This window comes from Nerophis lumbriciformis, linkage group LG31 (genome assembly GCF_033978685.3).
Source record: "Nerophis lumbriciformis linkage group LG31, RoL_Nlum_v2.1, whole genome shotgun sequence".
Lineage (NCBI taxonomy): Eukaryota > Metazoa > Chordata > Actinopteri > Syngnathiformes > Syngnathidae > Nerophis > Nerophis lumbriciformis.
Window position 1 is genome coordinate 1,511,378 of NC_084578.2, and position 23,623 is coordinate 1,535,000.

A 23,623-nucleotide genomic window follows, 5' to 3' on the forward strand; every position below is an offset into this window, starting at 1 on the left:
GACATGTGCCCACTTCATTAGGTACACCAGCACCATCCAATGACATGTGCCCACTTCATTAGGTACACCAGCACCATCCAATGACATGTGCCCACTTCATTAGGTACACCTGCACCATCCAATGACATGTGCCCACTTCATTAGGTACACCAGCACCATCCAATGACATGTGCCCACTTCATTAGGTACACCAGCACCATCCAATGACATGTGCCCACTTCATTAGGTACACCTGCACCATCCAATGACATGTGCCCACTTCATTAGGTACACCAGCACCATCCAATGACATGTGCCCACTTCATTAGGTACACCAGCACCATCCAATGACATGTGCCCACTTCATTAGGTACACCAGCACCATCCAATGACATGTGCCCACTTCATTAGGTACACCAGCACCATCCAATGACATGTGCCCACTTCATTAGGTACACCAGCACCATCCAATGACATGTGCCCACTTCATTAGGTACACCAGCACCATCCAATGACATGTGCCCACTTCATTAGGTACACCAGCACCATCCAATGACATGTGCCCACTTCATTAGGTACACCAGCACCATCTAATGACATGTGACCACTTCATTAGGTACACCTGCACCATCCAATGACATGTGCCCACTTCATTAGGTACACCTGCACCATCCAATGACATGTGTCCACTTCATTAGGTACACCTGCGACCATCCAATGACATGTGACCACTTCATTAGGTACACCTGCACCATCCAATGACATGTGACCACTTCATTAGGTACACCTGCACCATCCAATGACATGTGCCTACTTCATTAGGTACACCTGCACCATCCAATGACATGTGACCACTTCATTAGGTACACCAGCACCATCTAATGACATGTGCCCACTTCATTAGGTACACCAGCATCATCCGATGTGACCACTTCATTAGGTACACCAGCATCATCCAATGACATGTGCCCACTTCATTAGGTACACCTGCACCATCCAATGACATGTGCCCACTTCATTAGGTACACCTGCACCATCCAATGACATGTGCCCACTTCATTAGGTACACCTGCACCATCCAATGACATGTGCCCACTTCATTAGGTACACCAGCACCATCCAATGACATGTGCCCACTTCATTAGGTACACCTGCACCATCCAATGACATGTGACCACTTCATTAGGTACACCAGCACCATCCAATGACATGTGCCCACTTCATTAGGTACACCTGCACCATCCAATGACATGTGCCCACTTCATTAGGTACACCTGCACCATCCAATGACATGTGACCACTTCATTAGGTACACCTGCACCATCCAATGACATGTGCCCACTTCATTAGGTACACCTGCGACCATCCAATGACATGTGCCCACTTCATTAGGTACACCTGCACCATCCAATGACATGTGCCCACTTCATTAGGTACACCTGCACCATCCAATGACATGTGCCCACTTCATTAGGTACACCAGCATCATCCGATGTGACCACTTCATTAGGTACACCTGCACCATCCAATGACATGTGCCCACTTCATTAGGTACACCTGCACCATCCAATGACATGTGCCCACTTCATTAGGTACACCAGCACCATCCAATGACATGTGCCCACTTCATTAGGTACAACAGCACCATCCAATGACATGTGCCCACTTCATTAGGTACACCTGCACCATCCAATGACATGTGCCCACTTCATTAGGTACACCTGCACCATCCAATGACATGTGCCCACTTCATTAGGTACACCAGCACCATCCAATGACATGTGCCCACTTCATTAGGTACACCAGCACCATCCAATGACATGTGCCCACTTCATTAGGTACACCTGCACCATCCAATGACATGTGCCCACTTCATTAGGTACACCAGCACCATCCAATGACATGTGCCCACTTCATTAGGTACACCAGCACCATCCAATGACATGTGCCCACTTCATTAGGTACACCAGCACCATCCAATGACATGTGCCCACTTCATTAGGTACACCAGCACCATCCAATGACATGTGCCCACTTCATTAGGTACACCAGCACCATCCAATGACATGTGCCCACTTCATTAGGTACACCAGCACCATCCAATGACATGTGCCCACTTCATTAGGTACACCAGCACCATCCAATGACATGTGCCCACTTCATTAGGTACACCAGCACCATCCAATGACATGTGCCCACTTCATTAGGTACACCAGCACCATCCAATGACATGTGCCCACTTCATTAGGTACACCAGCACCATCCAATGACATGTGCCCACTTCTTTTATTCCACTTCCGTATGTTATTCTTTGGTATTAGTATTTTTACAATATGCCGTGGGCTGCTAAAAAATGAGCTGCACTTTGGACACCTGTGGTGGCGTTGCACACCTGTCATTAGTCTGAGTGTGATCACCAGGAGAGGCTGTGCAGAAAAGAACAAACTAGCAACTTGGTGCAGTCGTGTTTTGCTTAATTGCAGGGACAGAAAAACAAGCTCAAATAAGCAACCGCACCTTAAAAAACAAGCTAAAAAAACAACAAGTGACTGACAAACTTTGCAAGCAACTTTAGAGAAAGAAACAATAATAAGCGGACTTGGCAACACTCCTGCTAGCAGTTAGTAAGTTAGGAAGTAGCAAGTGTTGGTAAAGGAGAGGGTGGGGTTTCCACACCACTTACTCGGTTAACCACACTACCTGGCCCAGAAGCACACGGGGGTGGGGGGATTCACACTCGCGTCACAAGGTTCACGGCTTCTCCTTGACGGTTTTTTTCAAACAGAGTCTTCCGTGAGAAGATGCTAGAAGCGAGCGTGGAAGAAGACGAGAAGGTAACTTCGGACTGGTAAGGTCTTCACCACGGCCGTTATTTACAGTACTAATATTTACAGTTATAATATTTCCAGCAATTTTATTTACTGCAATATTATTTACAGTAATAGTATTTACAGTAATAATATTTACAGTAATAATATTTCCAGCAATATTATTTACAGTAATAATATTTACTGCAATATTATTTACTGCAATATTATTTACAGCAATAATATTTACAGTAATATTATTTACAGTAATAATATTTCCAGCAATATTATTTACAGTAATAATATTTAGTGCAATATTATTTACAGCAATAATATTTACTGCAGTATTATTTACTGCATTATTTACTGCAATATTGTTTACTGCATTATTTACAGCAATATTATTTACTGCAAAATTATTTACTCCATTATTTACTGCAATATTATTTACTCCATTATTTACTGCAGTATTATTTACTGCAATATTATTTACTGCATTATTTACAGCAATATTATTTACTGCAATATTATTTACTCCATTATTTACTGCAATATTATTTACTCCATTATTTACTGCAGTATTATTTACTGCAATATTATTTACTGCATTATTTACAGCAATATTATTTACTGCAATATTATTTACTCCATTATTTACTGCATTATTTACTGCAATATTATTTACTGCATTATTTACTGCTGTGTTATTTACAGCAATATTATTTACTGCAATATTATTTACTCCATTATTTACTGCAATATTATTTACTCCATTATTTACTGCAGTATTATTTACTGCAATATTATTTACTGCATTATTTACAGCAATATTATTTACTGCAATATTATTTACTGCATTATTTACAGCAATATTATTTACTGCAATATTATTTACTCCATTATTTACTGCAATATTATTTACTCCATTATTTACTGCAGTATTATTTACTGCAATATTATTTACTGCATTATTTACAGCAATATTATTTACTGCAATATTATTTAATCCATTATTTACTGCATTAATTACTGCAATATTATTTACTGCATTATTTACTGCAGTGTTATTTACAGCAATATTATTTACTGCAATATTATTTACTCCATTATTTACTGCAGTATTATTTACTCCATTATTTACTGCAGTATTATTTACTGCAATATTATTTACTGCATTATTTACAGCAATATTATTTACTGCAATATTATTTACTCCATTATTTACTGCAGTATTATTTACTGCAATATTATTTACTGCATTATTTACAGCAATATTATTTACTGCAATATTATTTACTCCATTATTTACTGCAATATTATTTACTCCATTATTTACTGCAGTATTATTTACTGCAATATTATTTACTGCATTATTTACAGCAATATTATTTACTGCAATATTATTTACTCCATTATTTACTGCATTATTTACTGCAATATTATTTACTCCATTATTTACTGCAGTATTATTTACTGCAATATTATTTACTGCATTATTTACAGCAATATTATTTACTGCAATATTATTTACTCCATTATTTACTGCAGTATTATCTACAGCAATATTATTTACTCCATTATTTACAGCAATATTATTTACTGCAATATTATTTACTCCCATTATTTACTGCAGTATTATTTACAGCAATATTATTTACTCCATTATTTACAGCAATATTATTTACAGCAATATTATTTACTCCATTATTTACGGCAGTATTATTTAGTGCAATATTATTTACTGCATTATTTACAGCAATATTATTTACTTCAATATTATTTACTCCATTATTTACTGCAATATTATTTACTCCATTATTTACTGCAGTATTATTTACTGCAATATTATTTACTGTATTATTTACAGCAATATTATTTACAGCAATATTATTTACTCCATTATTTACTGCATTATTTACTGCAATATTATTTACTCCATTATTTACTGCAGTATTATTTACTGCAATATTATTTACTGCATTATTTACAGCAATATTATTTACTGCAATATTATTTACTCCATTATTTACTGCAGTATTATTTACAGCAATATCATTTACTGCATTATTTACAGCAATATTATTTACTGCAATATTATTTACTGCATTATATAGACACAAATATATTTTCGTTAAAGAGTAATCATGCCTCTTCAATGCAGACACTACTTGCATGTCTTGATGATATCAAGGCCTGGATGGCCCTAAACTTCTTACATTTCAATGAAAAGAAGACAGAAGTAATAGTGTTTGGACCTAGTGGTACCTGTGAGCTCCCCCTTGTTGACTTTGGCCCCTTGGCTTTGCACATTAAGACCATGGTCACCAACCTGGGCTTTGGTATTGACAGTGATTTTGAATTGGAGCGTCAGATTGGCACAGTGGTGAAAGACAGCTTTTTTTTAATTTACGTCAGCTGGCCAAGGTTAAAAACCTTCTTTCTAGGCAACAGTTAGAGACAGTAATCCATGACAGAAGCACATTGTATATATGTTATATCATTTCATAGTTGGTTAGAGTAAATAAATACAATGTATAAATATAAGTTAATATTTACATTTAATGTGATTAAAAATGTATTTTCTTTGTTAATTTCATGCAAGTATAAGTTAACTTTATTTTTTGCTACAAAACTCATGTAAATTGGAGAAGAACATATTTTTTGTTCCTGTTTGGTCACATTGTTGGGGGGACAATTAATATGTGACTGAAAAAGGGAAGCAGCACGAGACAGCAAACATATGATGGAAGAGGTTCATGGAGTCTCGGCTTGAAAAGAAACTTTATTCCCTCGGAGTTTGTGAGGCCAATGAGGTATGATTCTTTCTGATATGTATGTGAAATCAATGTGTTTGAAGTTATTGGATGTCAGACTAATTGTAAGTTCTGTTTCTCTTATTTATTAGTTCTGACGGCATTATTTTGGCATTGTGTTGGCATCGTTGTGACGAGGAGAAGGCGTGGCTGAAAATAAATGTCTGTTTGAGAAAAACGAACAACTTGAGCCTTGATTAAGACCTCGGAGGGAGTAACAACAGTATTAATATTTACAGTAATAATATTTCCAGCAATATTATTTACAGTAATAATATTTAGTGCAATATTATTTACAGCAATAATATTTACTGCAGTATTATTTACAGTAATAATATTTACTAAAGTATTATTTACAGTAATAATATTTACTGCAGTATTATTTACTGCATTATTTACAGCAATATTATTTACTGCAATATTATTTACTCCATTATTTACTGCAATATTATTTACTCCATTATTTACTGCAATATTATTTACTGCATTATTTACAGCAATATTATTTACTGCAATATTATTTACTACATTATTTACTGCATTATTTACTGCAATATTATTTACTCCATTATTTACTACAGTATTATTTACAGCAATATCATTTACTTCATTATTTACAGCAATATTATTTACAGCAATATTATTTACTCCATTATTTACTGCAGTATTATTTACTGCAATATTATTTACTGCATTATTTACAGCAATATTATTTACTGCAATATTATTTACTACATTATTTACTGCATTATTTACTGCAATATTATTTACTCCATTATTTACTGCAGTATTATTTACTGCAATATTATTTACTGCATTATTTACAGCAATATTATTTACTACAATATTATTTACTCCATTATTTACTGCAGTATTATTTACAGCAATATCATTTACTTCATTATTTACAGCAATATTATTTACTGCAATATTATTTACTCCATTATTTACTGCAGTATTATTTACTGCAATATTATTTACTGCATTATTTACAGCAATATTATTTACTGCAATATTATTTACTCCATTATTTACTGCAGTATTATTTACTGCAATATTATTTACTGCATTATTTACAACAATATTATTTACTGCAATATTATTTACTACATTATTTACTGCAGTATTATTTACTGCAGTATTATTTACTGCATTATTTACTGCAATATTATTTACTCCATTATTTACTGCAGTATTATTTACTGGCATTTTATTTACTGCATTATTTACAGCAATATTATTTACTCCATTATTTACTGCAGTATTATTTACTGCAGTATTATTTATTGCAATTTTTTTTCTGCAATACTATTTACTCCATTATTTACTGCAGTATTATTTACTGCAATATTATTTACTGCATTATATACAGTAATATTATTTACTGCAATATTATTTACTACATTATTTACTGCATTATTTACTGCAATATTATTTACTGCATTATTTACAGCAATATTATTTACTGCAATATTATTTACTCCATTATTTACTGCAGTATTATTTACTGCAATATTATTTACTGCATTATTTACTGCATTATTTACAGCAATATTATTTACTGCAATATTATTTACTACATTATTTACTGCATTATTTACTGCAATATTATTTACTCCATTATTTACTGCAGTATTATTTACTGCAATATTATTTACTGCATTATTTACAGCAATATTATTTACTGCAATATTATTTACTCCATTATTTACTGCAGTATTATTCACAGCAATATCATTTACTTCATTATTTACAGCAATATTATTTACAGCAATATTATTTACTCCATTATTTACAGCAATATTATTTACAGCAATAAAGTATGTATGATAGGTATGATAGATAGGTATGGATGATAGATATTTATGATAAGTAAGTATGTATGATACACTGGTATATTTGATAGGTATGATAGATAGCTATGGATGATAAATAGGTATGGGTGATAGGTATGATATATAGGTATGGATGATAGATAGGTATGGATGATAGAGGTATAATACTGTAAGTATACAGTATATTATATGTATTATAGATAAGTATACATGATAGGTATGATAGGTAGGTATGTATGACAGGTATGTATGATATAGAGGTATGATAGATAGGTATGGATGATAGATAGGTATGTATAATAGATAGGCATGGATGATAGGTAGATATGGATGATAGATAGGTATGATAAATATGTATGTATGATAGGTATGATGAATATGTATGTATGATAGGTATGATATATAATAGGTATGATAGATAGGCATGGATGATAGGTAGATATGTATGTATGATAGGTATGATAAATATGTATATATGATATGTAAGTATGGATGATAGGTATAATAGATAGGTATGGATGATCATTTTTAGTGTTAAAAGAGAGAAAGAAAAATCCAATCCAACTTCCCAAACTTTCGTGTTGTGTTTTTGTGTCTTCAGACTCTCACTTCCTCTCTGGCACACAGGAAGTGACGTGTGACCTTCAACCTCAGACCCGACAGGTCATGGCAGCCTTGTCGGCGGCGTGGCTGCGAGTGCTCGCCGCTCTGGTCTTTGTGGCGCTCACACACAGTGAGTCCTGTCAAACACACCACATGTCGTCCCCAAAGATCCTTTATATGACAAAACGCTTTTAGGGAGTCAAAGATCCTCTATACCAGTGCTCCCCAACCACCGATTGCTACCGCACAAGAAATACAAAAATAATTACATTTTTTTTATTTTTTTTAAAAATTAAATCAACATAAAAAACACAATATATACATTATATAGCTATTAGAGATGCGTGGTTTGCGGGCACAACCGCGGAGTCCGCGGATTATCCGCGGATCGGGCGGATGAAATTAAAAAAAATTAGATTTTATCCGCGGGTCGGGTCGGGTCGGGTCGGGTCGGGTCGGGTCGGGTGGTTGAAATAAAAAAAAATTAGATTTTAAATAGATTCAGGCGGGTGGCAGTTAAACCAATTGGTAAATATATATACATAGTTAAATGTTGTTACCCACATACGAAAAACGAGCAGGCACCTGCAGCATATGCCACAACAGAAGAAGAAAAAAAAAAGAGATGGACACTTTTACGGAGCGGAGAAGGCCCCCGACGCCTCGCCGGGGTCCGGGACCGAGGCCCCTTCCCCCGAGAGGGCCCCACCGGGAGCCGTAGCTGAGGCGATCCGCGAGAAGGGCCCGACGCACGTCCAGGGTCACCACCGCGCCCACTGCACCGACACCCCGCCTCGTCCGCCTTCGCCGCGGCCAGCGTCACGCGCAGCAGGTAAGCAGCTTACCTGCCCGCCACCCCCGTGGCCGGGGGCTCGTAACAGGGGTCACTCCGCGCGCTCCGCCCGCGCAGCTTACCTGCCCGCCACCCCTGTTGCCGGGGGCGCGTAACAGGGGTCACTCCGCGCGCAGTGCGCTCACGAAAGGGGTGGGGCTCACCCTGGTTGATATAGACAGCAGGACGGTGGCCATGGAAGTCGGAACCCGCTAAGGAGTGTGTAACAACCCACCTGCCGAATCAACTAGCCCTGAAAATGGATGGCGCTGGAGCGTCGGGCCCATATACCCGGCCGTCGCCGGCAGCGAGACGCGCTTGGAGGTGCGCTCAGCGCGGCTCCCATATGATTGCGCACGGGTGTGCGTCTGGGTCGTGACAGCGTGGCACGCGAATGTCTGTGCTGCATTGGATCAGTCTCCTTTCTTTAACAGGCAAAAGCTTTATAACCTCACTAATGCCTTGCATCGTCTATATTAGATATATAACAACGGGCGGGTGCGGGCGGATGCGGTTCTGATCAAATGTTAGATCGGGTGGATTGCGGATGGTTGACGACTTTCTGATGCGGTTTGCCTATCCGCGCATCTCTAATAGCTATATATATCAATACAGTCTGCAAGGATACAGTCCGTAAGCACACATGATTGTATTTCTTTATGAAAAAATAAATTAATTAATTAAAAAAATACAAGAAAGTGCATCTCTATCTTCCTTCAAAAGCGCACTAAAAGAACACCTCCAGGCAACTTCAACCCTAAACTAACACCCTCCCCTCCACATCCCACCTCCCCGGATTGTAAATAACCAAATGTAAATAACCAAATGTAAATAACCAAATGTATATAGTTGTTCTTATACTATCTGAACTCACTATGTTCTCTGCTCGCTGTACATATCCTACCAAGTCACAATGTCCATTTCTCTGATGATGCAATTGTTGATGACTGAAGTGTTGATATCAACCAAACCCTCCTCATCACACACCCCGGATTGTAAATAATGTAAATAATTCAATGTATATACTCTGATGATTATCTTGTGAGATGACTGTATTATGATGATAGTATATATTTGTACCATGAATTGATTAACGTGGTTTAAACAAGTGGAAAAACTTATTGGGGTGTTACCATTTAGTGGTCGATTGTAGGGAATATGTACTGTACTGTGCAATCTACTAATAAAAGTTTCAATCAATCAGTCAATGTTGTCACAACAACAGGAATTCAAAACAACACTTCTGCATTTTTAAATAGGTCAGTAGGTCGCGTCCACCGCTTGACCTTTTTAACTTTTGAACATTTTTTTATTTGACATACTTATTTTACAACATAGTGTCTCACTATGTACAGTATTAGTATACAGTATTAATATGGTGTACAATTATACAGTATTAATATAATGTATTATACAGTATTAATATACAGTAATAACATAGAGTATTAGTATACAATATTAATATGGTGTATAGAGATGCGCGGATAGGCAATTTATTTCATCCGCAACCGCGTCAGAAAGTCGTCAACCATCCGCCATCCACCCGATGTAACGTTTGATCAGAACTGCACCCGCCCGCACCCGCCCGAAGTTTTATTTACGGAGGCAATAATTGAGCATGGACTTCCAATCGCACTGGCTGATCACATGGGACAGTTAAATGTTTGTAATGCAACCTTTAAAAATCATTACGCGGTGATCGCGGTCCCAAAAATAAACTTTTCTTGCATGATAATGTCCAGAAAAATTCGCTTTATATTACTATAGAGTCCTTTTAACGAATGAGTTTGATGGTTTATCACAAACCTTAAATGGAAGAAGTCCTTTGTTCTCCTGCACCATGCATATGCGCTTTGGCCTTGCTTCGTGTTTGGTGCGCAATCCTGTCGGCTGTATTTCACAGCACGACATACTGTTAAAAGTGTTTATACTATTTATGCTTTCAAGTCCAAGTTGAAGAAATCTTGTTAAATGTTGACAGCATAACTACCAAAATACAGAAGTATGTCCTTAATATTTTTGCAGTGCTATTTCTGTTGAAAAGTTCAAATGATTACATTAGAGATGTGATGTGCCACTTTTCAAGTGTCTGATGGCTTCAATTAGTTTTCATTCATTTTTCATATTTTGAATTCTTTTGAAAGGCTTACAAAAAAACTACATTTGAATTGTAATTCCATGCTATTGACAGGACTATTAATTTTAATGAAGTTAGCTTACCATGTTTACAGTATGATAATTGTGATAGAAATGTGAATTTTAGGCACAGAATATTTTTTACAATTGAACAAGGCAGTAGATTATACAAGCTTGGACAGAAAGTTAATAATGACACCAATTTTTTTTTAATTGGAATTGTTTAGTACTGTTTTACCATTTGTTTACTGTAAAAAGTGTTTATACTTTCAATTAACAAATTGAAGTCTTGTGAAAGGTTGACAGGATAACTGGCATTAACTGTCAAAATAATTTAATTCGCTGTCACGACCCAGACGCACACCAGTGCGCAATCATATGGGAGCCGCGCTGAGCGCACCTCCAAGCGCGTCTCGCTGCCGGCGACGGCCAGGTATGGGCCCACGCTCCAGCGCCATCCATTTTCAGGGCTAGTTGATTCGGCAGGTGGGTTGTTACACACTCCTTAGCGGGTTCCGACTTCCATGGCCACCGTCCTGCTCTCTATATAAACCAGGGTGAGCCCCACCCCTTTCGTGAGCGCACTGCGCGCGGAGTGACCCCTGTTACGCGCCCCCGGCAACAGGGGTGGCGGGCAGGTAAGCTGCGCGGGCGGAGCGCGCGGAGTGACCCATGTTACGAGCCCCCGGCCACGGGGGTGGCGGGCAGGTAAGCTGCTTACGTGACGCCGGCCGCGGCGAAGGCGGACGAGGCGGGGTGTCGGTGCGGTGGGCGCGGTGGTGACCCTGGACGTGCGTCGGGCCCTTCTCGCGGATCGCCTCAGCTACGGCTCCCGGTGGGGCCCTCTCGAAACACCAAATATTCAGTATTTCTCCAACAAATATTTCTTCTGCAAGATAATAAAACAAATCCCCACTTCTGACGCCATGTTTTGCCAGGTCCAATTACTGCTTTCTTCTGCAAGATGATGAAAAAATCCCACTTCTGACACCATGTGTTGCCAGGTCCAACTACTGCTTTCTTCTGCAAGATAATTTAAAAAATCCCACTTTTGACGCCATGTGTTGCCAGGTCCAATTACTGCTTTCTTCTGCAAGATGATAAGAAATCCCATGTGTTGCCAGGTCCAATTACTGCTTTCTTCTGCAAGATGATAAAAAAAAAAAATCCTGCTTGTGATGCCATGTGTTGCCAGGTCCAACTACTGCTTTCTTCTGCAAGATAATTTAAAAAAATCCCACTTTTGACGCCATGTGTTGCCAGGTCCAATTACTGCTTTCTTCTGCAAGATGATAAGAAATCCCATGTGTTGCCAGGTCCAATTACTGCTTTCTTCTGCAAGATGATAAATAAAAAAAATCCTGCTTCTGATGCCATGTGTTGCCAGGTCCAACTACTGCTTTCTTCTGCAAGATAATTTAAAAAATCCCACTTTTGACGCCATGTGTTGCCAGGTCCAATTACTGCTTTCTTCTGCAAGATGATAAGAAATCCCATGTGTTGCCAGGTCCAATTACTGCTTTCTTCTGCAAGATGATAAAAAAAAAAATCCTGCTTCTGATGCCATGTGTTGCCAGGTCCAACTACTGCTTTCTTCTGCAAGATAATTTAAAAAAATCCCACTTTTGACGCCATGTGTTGCCAGGTCCAATTACTGCTTTCTTCTGCACGATAATAAAAAATCCCTCTTCTGACGCCATGTGTTGCAAGGTCCTATCACTGCTTTCTTCTGCAAAAAAATAAAAAATGAATCCAACTTCTGACGCCATGTGTTGCCAGGTTCAATTACTGTTTTCTTCTGCAACACATTAAAAAATCCCACTTCTGACGCCATGTGTTGCCAGGTCCAATTTATGCTTTCTTCTGCAAGATAATGAAAAAATACCACTTCTGACACAATGTGTTGCCAGGTCCAATTACTGCTTTCTTCTGCACGATAATAAAAAGGGAAGGGGCCTCGGTCCCGGACCCCGGCGAGGCGTCCCTTCTCCGCTCCGTAAAAGTGTCCATCTCTTTTCTTTTTTTTTCTTCTTCTGTTGTGGCATATGCTGCAGGTGCCTGCTCGTTTTTCGTATGTGGGTAACAACATTTAACTATGTATATATATTTACCAATTGGTTTAATTGCCACCCACAAAAAAAAAAACGCCATGTGTTGCCAAGTCCAATTACTGCTTTCTTCTGCAAGATGATAAAAAAAAAAATCCTGCTTCTGATGCCATGTGTTGCCAGGTCTAATTACTGCTTTCTTCTGCAAATTTTGTTTTTAAAATCCCACTTCTGATGCCATGTGTTGCCAGGTCCAATTACTGTTTTCTTCTGCACAATAATAACAAATCCCTTTTCAGATGCCATGTGTTGCAAGGTCCTATCACTGCTTTCTTCTGCAAAACAATAACAAATCCCACTTTAGACACCATGTGTTGCCAGGTACAATTACTGCTTTCTTCTGCAAGATAATACAAAGTCCCACTTCTGACGCCATGTGTTGCAATGTCCTATTACTGCTTTCTTCTGCAAGATAATAAAACAAATCCCACTTCTGACGCCATGTTTTGCCAGGTCCAATTACTGCTTTCTTCTGCAAGATGATGAAAAAAAATCCCACTTCTGACACCATGTGTTGCCAGGTCCAACTACTGCTTTCTTCTGCAAGATAATTAAAAAAAATCCCACTTTTGACGCCATGTGTTGCCAAGTCCAATTACTGCTTTCTTCTGCAAGATGATAAGAAATCCCATGTGTTGCCAGGTCCAATTATTGCTTTCTTCTGCAAGATGATAAAAAAATCCTGCTTCTGATGCCATGTGTTGCTAGGTCCAATTACTGATTTCTTCTGAAAAACAAACAAACAAAAAAACAAAAAACAAAAAAACAAAAAAAATCTAATTAAGCCGCCCGACCCGACCCGCGCGCGGATAAAATCTTTTTTTTTTTTATTTCATCCGCGGACTCCGCGGTTGTGCCCGCAAACCGCGCATCTCTAATGGTGTATATTTATACAGTATTAATATGATGCATTATACTGTATTAGTATGAAGTATTATCATACAGTATTAATATGAAATATTATTATACAGTATAAATATGATGTATTATACAGTATTAATATGAAGTATTATTATACAGTATTAATATGAAGTATTATTATACAATATTAATATGAATAATTATTAAACAGGTCCACAGTAAAACACCAAATATTCTGTATTTCTCCAACAAATATTTCAAAGTGTAATATTTGATGTGAAGTTATTAAATTGATTGAAACTTTTATTAGTAGATTGCACAGAGCTTTAAATATGTCAATAATTCAATAACATGGATTTTGGTTCATTATTATTTTTAAAGAGTTTACAAAATAAAAGCCTGCAGTGTGTAATTTGACTTTGTCTGGTCACATTTCACCTGTTGGCTCTTTTATTCCACTTCCGGTTTGCTTTCCAGGAAGACTTCTTCCAATATTGGAACTTTCCTGCCGTCCTTGCTACTTTCAAGTCTTGCACCTCTTCCTGCAGGCCACCAGGCGGCGCCAGACACCTTCCAGGCCAGCGCAGGCCGCCTCCTCCTGCTGCGATGTCCCCTGACTGGCGCGCACAGCAACGTGACGTGGACCAGAGGGGGGACCGGAGGGGGCACCCTGCCCCCCGGGGTGGAGGTGAGAGAGGGACTGCTGTGGTTCCTGCCCGTGCGCACCTCTCACAACGGCACCTACACCTGCGAGGCCAGGTAGGAGCACACCTGTGTGACCTGTGCATGTGGTGCGGCGGTCTGATGGTCTGACCCCTCAGAAGGGACCGGCCTGGACAACTGGTCTACTTTGGGGTCTTGGTGTCCCCTGACCTCTGCCCCCCGGCTGCCGAGGTCAGGAGCATGGACCTGGGGGTCAGCGAAAGTCTTCCCTGCCAGCAGGACGACATTCTGGGACTCAACCGCACACACAACCTCCGCTGGCTCAAGGTAAGAAGGAGATTTTTTTTTTAAATCCCACTTCTGACACCATGTGTTGCCAGGTCCAATTACTGCTTTCTTCTGCAAGATGATAAAAAATCCCACTTCCGATGCCATGTATTGCAAGGTCCTATTATTGCTTTCTTCTGCAAGATGATAACAAATCCCACTTCTGACGCCATGTGTTGCCAAGTCCAATTACTGCTTTCCTCTGCAAGATAATTAAATAAAATCCCACTTTTGACGCCATGTGTTGCCAGGTCCAATGAATGCTTTTTTCTGCAAGATGATGAAATAATCCCACTTCTGACACCATGTGTTGCCAGGTCCAACTACTGCTTTCTTCTGCAAGATAATTTAAAAAAAAATCCCACTTCTGACACCATGTGTTGCCAGGTCCAATGAATGCTTTTTTCTGCAAGATGATGAAATAATCCCACTTCTGACACCATGTGTTGCCAGGTCCAACTACTGCCTTCTTCTGCAAGATAATTTAAAAAAAATCCCACTTTTGACGCCATGTGTTGCCAGGTCCAATTACTGCTTTCTTCTGCAAGATGATAAAAAAAAATCCTGCTTCTGACGCCATGTGTTGCCAGGTCCAATTACTGTTTTATTCTGCAATTATTTATTTTTTTAAATCCCACTTCTGACGCCATGTGTTGCCAGGTCCAATTACTGTTTTCTTCTGCACGATAATAACAAATACCTTTTCAGACGCCATGTGTTGCAAGGTCCTATCACTGCTTTCTTCTGCAAAACAATAAAAAATCCCACTTCAGACGCCATGTGTTGCCAGGTACAATTACTGCTTTCTTCTGCAAGATAATAAAAAATCCCACTTCTGACGCCATGTGTTGCAATGTCCTATTACTGCTTTCTTCTGCAAGATAATAAAACAAATTCCACTTCTGACGCCATGTTTTGCCAGGTCCAATTACTGCTTTCTTGTGCAAGATGATGAAAAAAATCCCACTTCTGACACCATGTGTTGCCAGGTCAAATTACTGCTTTCTTCTGCACGATAAAAAAAAAATCCCTATTCTGACGCCATGTGTTGCCAGGTTCAATTACTGTTTTCTTCTGCACATTAATAACAAATCCCTCTTCAGGCGCCATGTGTTGCAAGGTCCTATCACTGCTTTCTTTGCAAAACAATTTAAAAAAAAATCCCACTTCTGACGCCATGTGTTGCCAGGTCCAATTACTGCTTTCTTCTGCAAGATAATGAAAAAATACCACTTCTGACACAATGGGTTGCCAGGTCCAATTACTGCTTTCTTCTGCAAGATAATAAAAAAATACCACTTCTGATGCCATGTGTTGCCAGGTCCAATTACTGCTTTCTTCTGCAATATGATAAAAAAAATCCTGCTTCTGACGCCATGTGTTGCCAGGTCCAAATATGCTTTCTTCTGCAATTTTTTTTTAAAAAATCCCACTTCTGACGCCATGTGTTGCCAGGTCCGTTTACTGTTTTCTTCTGCACAATAATAACAAATCCCTTTTCAGACACCATGTGTTGCAAGGTCCTATCACTGCTTTCTTCTGCAAAACAATAAAAAATCCCACTTCAGACACCATGTGTTGCAATGTCCTATTACTGCTTTCTTCTGCAAGATAATAAAACAAATCCCACTGCTGATGCCATGTTTTGCCAGGTCCAATTACTGCTTTCTTCTGCAAGATGATGAAAAAATCCCACTCCTGACACCATGTGCTGCCAGGTCAAATTACTGCTTTCTTCTGCAAGATAATAAAAAAAATCCCTATTCTGACGCCATGTGTTGCCAGGTGCAATTACTGCTTTCTTCTGCACGATAATAAAAAATCCCTCTTCTGACGCCATGTGTTGCAAGGTCCTATCACTGCTTTCTTCTGCAAAAAAAAAAAAAAAAAAAATGAATCCAACTTCTGACGCCATGTGTTGCCAGGTTCAATTACTGTTTTCTTCTGCAAAACAATAAAAAAAATCCCACTTCTGACGCAATGCGTTGCCAGGTCCAATTACTGCTTTCTCCTGCAAGATAATGAAAAAAATACCACTTCTGACACAATGTGTTGCCAGGTCCAATTACTGCTTTCTTCTGCACGATAATAAAAAAATCCCTCTTCTGACGCCATGTGTTGCAAGGTCCTATCACTGCTTTCTTCTGCAAAATGATAACAAATGTCCAAGCCAGCGCAGTCACCCCTCTCTCTCTCTCTGTGTCTCTCAGGACTGCCACCCTGTGGAGCGCCAGGGCACGCCCGTGGCGGTGCACGCCAGCGGCTCCATGAGGCTGACCGGGGCCACGCAGGAGGATGCCGGGAAGTACACCTGTCTGGTGGAGGTCCGCCTCCACGGCAGCACCTACACGTCCGCACGCAGCATCCAGCTGGAGATCAACAATGGTCTGTACTATCCAGACCCGTTCCTCGGATTCACGCCCGCACTTTCTTACCGCCAAATTGTGTTTTCTCAAGTGTCGCTTTTTACCGACCCGGAGGTGTTCCTTCAACAGGATGTGGTGGCGGTGGAACTGGGCAAGTTGACACGTTTGAAATAATAATAAAACTACTTTTATTGTTTGTGGCCACTGTGACTAACTCAGGAAGTGACCATATAAGGCTTGTGGAGAAGACATGCCCTTAGTTTGTCACGATTTGTCATTTTAGCACATTTTAAAACACTTTTGACCTTTTTCATCGTCCGTCTGACGAATTTGAACTCCAGGTGCCAGGGTGGAACTGAAGTGTCACGCCTTGATGGGCTTCCAGGTGGACCAGGAGACCTTCTTGTACTGGCTGGTCCACGGGACGTACGCCGAGGATGACGAGGAGCTGCAGGAGTCGGTCCACTCGTGAGTTTGACACTCAAAAGTTCATTTTGCTTTCAAAAAGATTTCCCAAACTCGACGAAATGTCAGCCAAGAACGTCACAGGACAGAGAAAGAAAAGCGTTTGAGTCTTTCGGGACAATTTAAACGGTGTGGCCCGGTTGGTAGAGCGGTCGTGCCAGCAACTTGGGGGTTCTGGGTTCGATCCCCGCCTCCGCCGTACTAGTCACTGCCGTTGTGTCCTTGGGCAAGACACTTTACCCACACTTGAGTCACTAGAGAAAAACGCTATATAAATATATTTCACTTCACAAATAAAATGTTAACAATCATTTTAAGAACTTAATTATTTTTGAAATTTTAAATCATTTATTTGAATACAAATGACTCATCTGTCGTCACTTTTATTGGACTTGGTCTAAAAAAAACACCCTAAAGTCATCAAAATTCTGAAAAAATGTATTGTAATATTTGTATATTATTTGTGTAATTAGTGATATAAATAATCAGATCATTAAAATATACATTGATTAACATTTAGAATTAAAAATACATTTAAATGTATTTTTAATCTCTTAACTACACGTCAATACATGAGGATATTTACTAAGAAGTGATTTTAGTCATTGAAAAAACCTTAAAGTAACACTGTGTAACATTGTGTGAAACTGTGTAACACTATGTAACACTGTGTATCACTGTGTAACACTGTGTAACATTGTGTAACACCGTGTAACATTGTGTGAAACTGTGTAACACTATGTAACACTGTGTAACACTGTAACATTGTGTGAAACTGTATAACACTGTGTAACACTGTGTAACATTGTGTGAAACTGTGTAACATTGTGTGAAACTGTGTAACACTATGTAACACTGTGTAACACTGTGTATCACTGTGTAACACTGTGTAACATTGTGTGAAACTGTGTAACACTATGTAACACTGTTTAACAAAGTGTTACACAATGGAAGGCAGTGTTACACAACGTTACAAAGTGTTACACATTGTTAGTGTTTGACAATGTTACAAAGTGCTACAAAGTGTTACACAATGTTACAAAGTGTTACACAATGTTACAAAGTGATACACAATTTTACATGTTTGTATAACATTACGTAACACTGTGTGACACGTGACCAATGAGATGACTTTGAGCAATGTCATGTTCCTAACACTCCTAAAGGTGAGATGTTTGTGGTGTGATGTTTGTGTTGTGATGTTTGTGTTGTGATGTTTGTGTTGTGATGTTTGTGGTGTGATGTTTGTGTTGTGATGTTTGTGTTGTGATGTTTGTGTTGTGATGTTTGTGTTGTGATGTTTGTGTTGTGATGTTTGTGGTGTGATGTTTGTGGTGTGATGTTTGTGTTGTGATGTTTGTGGTGTGCAGCAGTCGCAGTCGAGGTCGAGTGGTCCTCACGTCCACTCTCACCATCGCCAAAGTGGTCCCTCGCTTCCTCAACACGAATTTCTCTTGTCGACTCAAGCACCCTCGCAGAAACAAAGATCGCCTCCTGCTGCTTGTGGAAGGTAATACTAGTATCACTAACTACTACCAAAACATACTAGTATCACTAACGATTACTACTACTACTACATACATACTAGTATCACTAACTATTACTACTACAACATACTAGTATCACTAACGATTACTACTACTACAACATACTAGTATCACTAACTATTACTACTACAACATACTAGTATCACTAACTACTACTACTACAACATAGTAGTATCACTACTTCTCCTTAAGACTTGAGTGTAATACCACAAAGATCCATGTGTTGCCAGGTCCAATTACTGCTTTCTTCTACAAGATCATTTAAAAAATCCCACTTCTGACACCATGTGTTGCCAGGTCCAATTACTGCTTTCCTCTACAAGACCATTTAAAAAATCCCACTTCTGACGCCATGTGTTGCCAGGTCCAATTACTGCTTTCTTCTACAAGATCATTTAAAAAAAATCCCACTTCTGACGCCATGTGTTGCCAGGTCCAATTACCGCTTTCTTCTGCAAGATCATTTTAAAAATCCCACTTCTGACGCCATGTGTTGCCAGGTCCAATTACTGCTTTCTTCTGCAAGATAATGAAAAAAATATCCCACTTCTGACACCATGTGTTGCCAGGTCCAATTACTGCTTTCTTGTGCAAGACTTCATTTTTACTCCACAAAATATGAAAGGTCACATGGTGTGAGCTAGCAGCTAGCGTGGCTAACATGCTGTTATTCCGTGCAGCCAGTCCCAGTGTTGCCAGGTCCAATTACTGCTTTCTTCTGCAAGATGATGAAAAAAATCCCACTTCTGACACCATGTGTTGCCAGGTCCAATTACTGCTTTCTTCTACAAGATAATTTAAAAAAAAAATCCCACTTCTGACACCATGTGTTGCCAGGTCCTATTACTGCTTTCTTCTGCAAGATGATGAAAAAAAAAATCCCACTTCTGACACCATGTGTTGCCAGGTCCAATTACTGCTTTCTTCTACAAGATAATTTTTTTTTTAAATCCCACTTCTGACACCATGTGTTGCCAGGTCCTATTACTGCTTTCTTCTGCAAGATGATGAAAAAAATCCCACTTCTGACACCATGTGTTGCCAGGTCCAATTACTGCTTTCTTCTACAAGATAATTTTTTTTTTTTTAAATCCCACTTCTGACACCATGTGTTGCCAGGTCCTATTACTGCTTTCTTCTGCAAGATGATGAAAAAAATCCCACTTCTGACACCATGTGTTGCCAGGTCCAATTACTGCTTTCTTCTGCAAGATCATTTAAAAAATCCCACTTCTGATGCCATGTGTTGCCAGGTCCTATTACTGCTTTCTTCTGCAAGATAATGAAAAAAATCCCACTTCTGACACCATGTGTTGCCATGTCCAATTACTGCTTTCTTCTACAAGATCATTTAAAAAAATCCCACTTCTGACGCCATGTGTTGCCAGGTCCAATTACTGCTTTCTTCTGCAAGATCATTTAAAAATCTCACTTCTGACGCCATGTGTTGCCAGGTCCAATTACTGCTTTCTTCTGCTAGATAATGAAAAAAAAAATCCCTCTTCTGACACCATGTGTTGCCAGGTCCAATTACTGCTTTCTTCTGAAAGATGATGAAAAAATCCCACTTCTGACACCATGTGTTGCCAGGTCCAATTACAGCTTTCTTCTACAAGATCATTTAAAAAAATCCCACTTCTGACGCCATGTGTTGCCAGGTCCAATTACTGCTTTCTTCTGCAAGATATTTAAAAAAATCCCACTTTTGACGCCATGTGTTGCCAGGTCCTATTACTGTTTTCTTCTGCACAATAATAACAAATCCCTCTTCAGGCGCCATGTGTTGCAAGATCCTATCACTGCTTTCTTCTACAAGATCATTTAAACAATCCCACTTCTGACGCCATGTGTTACCAGGTCCAATTACTGCTTTCTTCTGCAAGATAATTAAAAAAATCCCACTTCTGATGCCATGTGTTGCCAGGTCCAATTACTACTTTCTTCTGCAAGATAATTAAAAAAAATCCCACTTCTGACACCATGTGTTACCATGTCCTATTACTGCTTTCTTCTGCAAGATAATGAAAAAAAATCCCACTTCTGACACCATGTTTTGCCAGGTCCAATTACGGCTTTCTTCTACAAGATTATTTAAAAAATCCCACTTCTGACGCCATGTGTTGCCAGGTCCAATTACTGCTTTCTTCTGCAAGATAATGAAAAAAATCCCACTTCTGACACCATGTGTTGCAAGGTCCAATTACTGCTTTCTTCTGCAAGACTTCATTTTCACTCAACAAAATATGAAAGGTCACATGGTGTGAACTAGCAGCTAGCGTGGCTAACGTGCTGTTATTCCGTGCAGCCAGTCCTAGTGTTGCCAGGTCCAATTACTGCTTTCTTCTGCAAGATGATGAAAAAAATCCCACTTCTGACACCATGTGTTGCCAGGTCCAATTACTGCTTTCTTCTACAAGATCATTTAAAAAAAAATCCCACTTCTGACGCCATGTGTTGCCAGGTCCAATTACTACTTTCTTCTGCAAGATAATTAAAAAATCCCACTTTTGACGCCATATGTTGCCAGGTCCTATTACTGCTTTCTTCTGCAAGATAATGAAAAAAATCCCACTTCTGACACCATGTGTTGCCAGGTCGAATTACTGTTTTCTTCTACAAGATCATTTAAAAAAATCCCACTTCTGACACCATGTGTTGCCAGGTCCTATTACTGCTTTCTTCTGCAAGATAATGAAAAAAATCCCACTTCTGACACCATGTGTTGCCAGGTCGAATTACTGTTTTCTTCTACAAGAACATTTAAAAAATCCCACTTCTGACGCCATGTGTTGCCAGGTCCAATTACTGCTTTCTTCTGCAAGATAATTAAAAAATCCCACTTCTGACACCATGTGTTGCCAGGTCCAATTACTGCTTTCTTCTGCAAAATAATGAAAAAAATCCCACTTCTGGCACCATGTGTTGCCAGGTCCAATTACTGCTTTCTTCTGCAAAATAATGAAAAAAATCCCACTTCTGGCACCATGTGTTGCCAGGTCCAATTACTGCTTTCTTCTGCAAGACTTCATTTTTACTCCACAAAATATGAAAGGTCACATGGTGTGAGCTAGCAGCTAGCGTGGCTAACGTGCTGTTATTCCGTGCAGCCAGTCCCAGCCGCTCGTACACCGCCGTGTGTATCGGTGCGGTCGCCTCGCTGCTCTTCTTCTTCCTGCTGGCGGCGGTGCTGCTCTTCTTCAAGGTGGACGTGACGCTGGCGTGCAGGAGGCTGCGAGGACGTTTCAGCCGCCAGCGAGGTGATGTCACGTCGCCGGGCGCCGGTGTAAGGAGGTCCGCTTGTCGCCGCCGCCGCCTCCTCTCCTCAGACGTCTACGACGCCTTCGTCAGCGTCCTCCATGACGGCCGGCCCACCTCAGCCCACGCCGTCGCCGCCGCCTTCGCCCTGCGCACGCTGCCTGGCCAGCTGGAGGAGCGACATGGCTACCGCCTCTTCATCGCAGGACGTGACGACACACTGGGAGAAGGTCAGCGCCTGACACGCTAACTAACCCATTACTTCAGCAACTAACCCAGTGATTGACCAACTTATTACATACCCAGTTGAGTAACAAACCCACTGACAAGGTGGCTACTGACTACCTGGATAACTAACTGACTGACCAAATGACTAACTAATTCATCAACTAACTGATTAAATGACTAACTGATTAAATCACCGACTAAATGACAAGCTAACTAACTAATAAAATGACTGACTGATTAAATGACTAACTGAATAACTAGACGACAAATTGACTGATTGACCCAATGACTAATACAATAAACTAACTGACTAACTAACTGAGGGACTGATTAACAATTTAACTAACTGATTAAATGTCTGACTAACTTAATAACTAGCATATTAAATAACTACCTTAACTCAGATGACTACTTACTAATTAACTAACTGGTTAAATGACTGACAAACTAACTGACTGGCTAACTGAAGTACCGATTAAATATTTAACTAACCAAATAACGAACTTACTGACTAACTGATGGAATTGCTGACTAACTAGCAGACTATATAAGATAACTAATCAACTAATTGTGTATATCAGTGTTTTTCAACCACTGTGCCGTGGCACACTAGCGTGCCGTGAGATCCAGTCTGGTGTGCCGTGGGAGATGATCTCATTTCACCTATTCGGGTTAAAAATGTTTTTTGCGAAGCAGTAATTATAGTCTGTTGTTGTTGAGTGTCGGTGCAGTGGGAGGCAGGGTGCAGGTAAAAAGGTATCTAATGCTTAAACCAAAAATAAACAAAAGGTGAGTGCC

At 39.4% G+C, this 23,623-nt stretch overlaps 1 protein-coding gene across 1 annotated transcript in view; it reads left to right on the plus strand.

Moving 5' to 3' along the window:
• The first annotated feature begins 2,368 nt into the window (after positions 1 to 2,368).
• The window catches only part of LOC133574082 (interleukin-1 receptor-like 1), a 26,860-nt gene continuing 5,605 nt past the window's right edge, over positions 2,369 to 23,623 (plus strand). Inside the window, exons 1-9 of the mRNA XM_061926122.2 lie at positions 2,369 to 2,827; positions 8,036 to 8,167; positions 14,523 to 14,733; positions 14,796 to 14,964; positions 17,175 to 17,349; positions 17,422 to 17,481; positions 17,672 to 17,798; positions 19,166 to 19,305; positions 22,450 to 22,827. Coding sequence (XP_061782106.1) covers positions 8,101 to 8,167; positions 14,523 to 14,733; positions 14,796 to 14,964; positions 17,175 to 17,349; positions 17,422 to 17,481; positions 17,672 to 17,798; positions 19,166 to 19,305; positions 22,450 to 22,827 — 1,327 coding nt within the window. The 5' untranslated portion in view covers positions 2,369 to 2,827; positions 8,036 to 8,100. The remainder of the gene's footprint in view (positions 2,828 to 8,035; positions 8,168 to 14,522; positions 14,734 to 14,795; positions 14,965 to 17,174; positions 17,350 to 17,421; positions 17,482 to 17,671; positions 17,799 to 19,165; positions 19,306 to 22,449; positions 22,828 to 23,623) is intronic.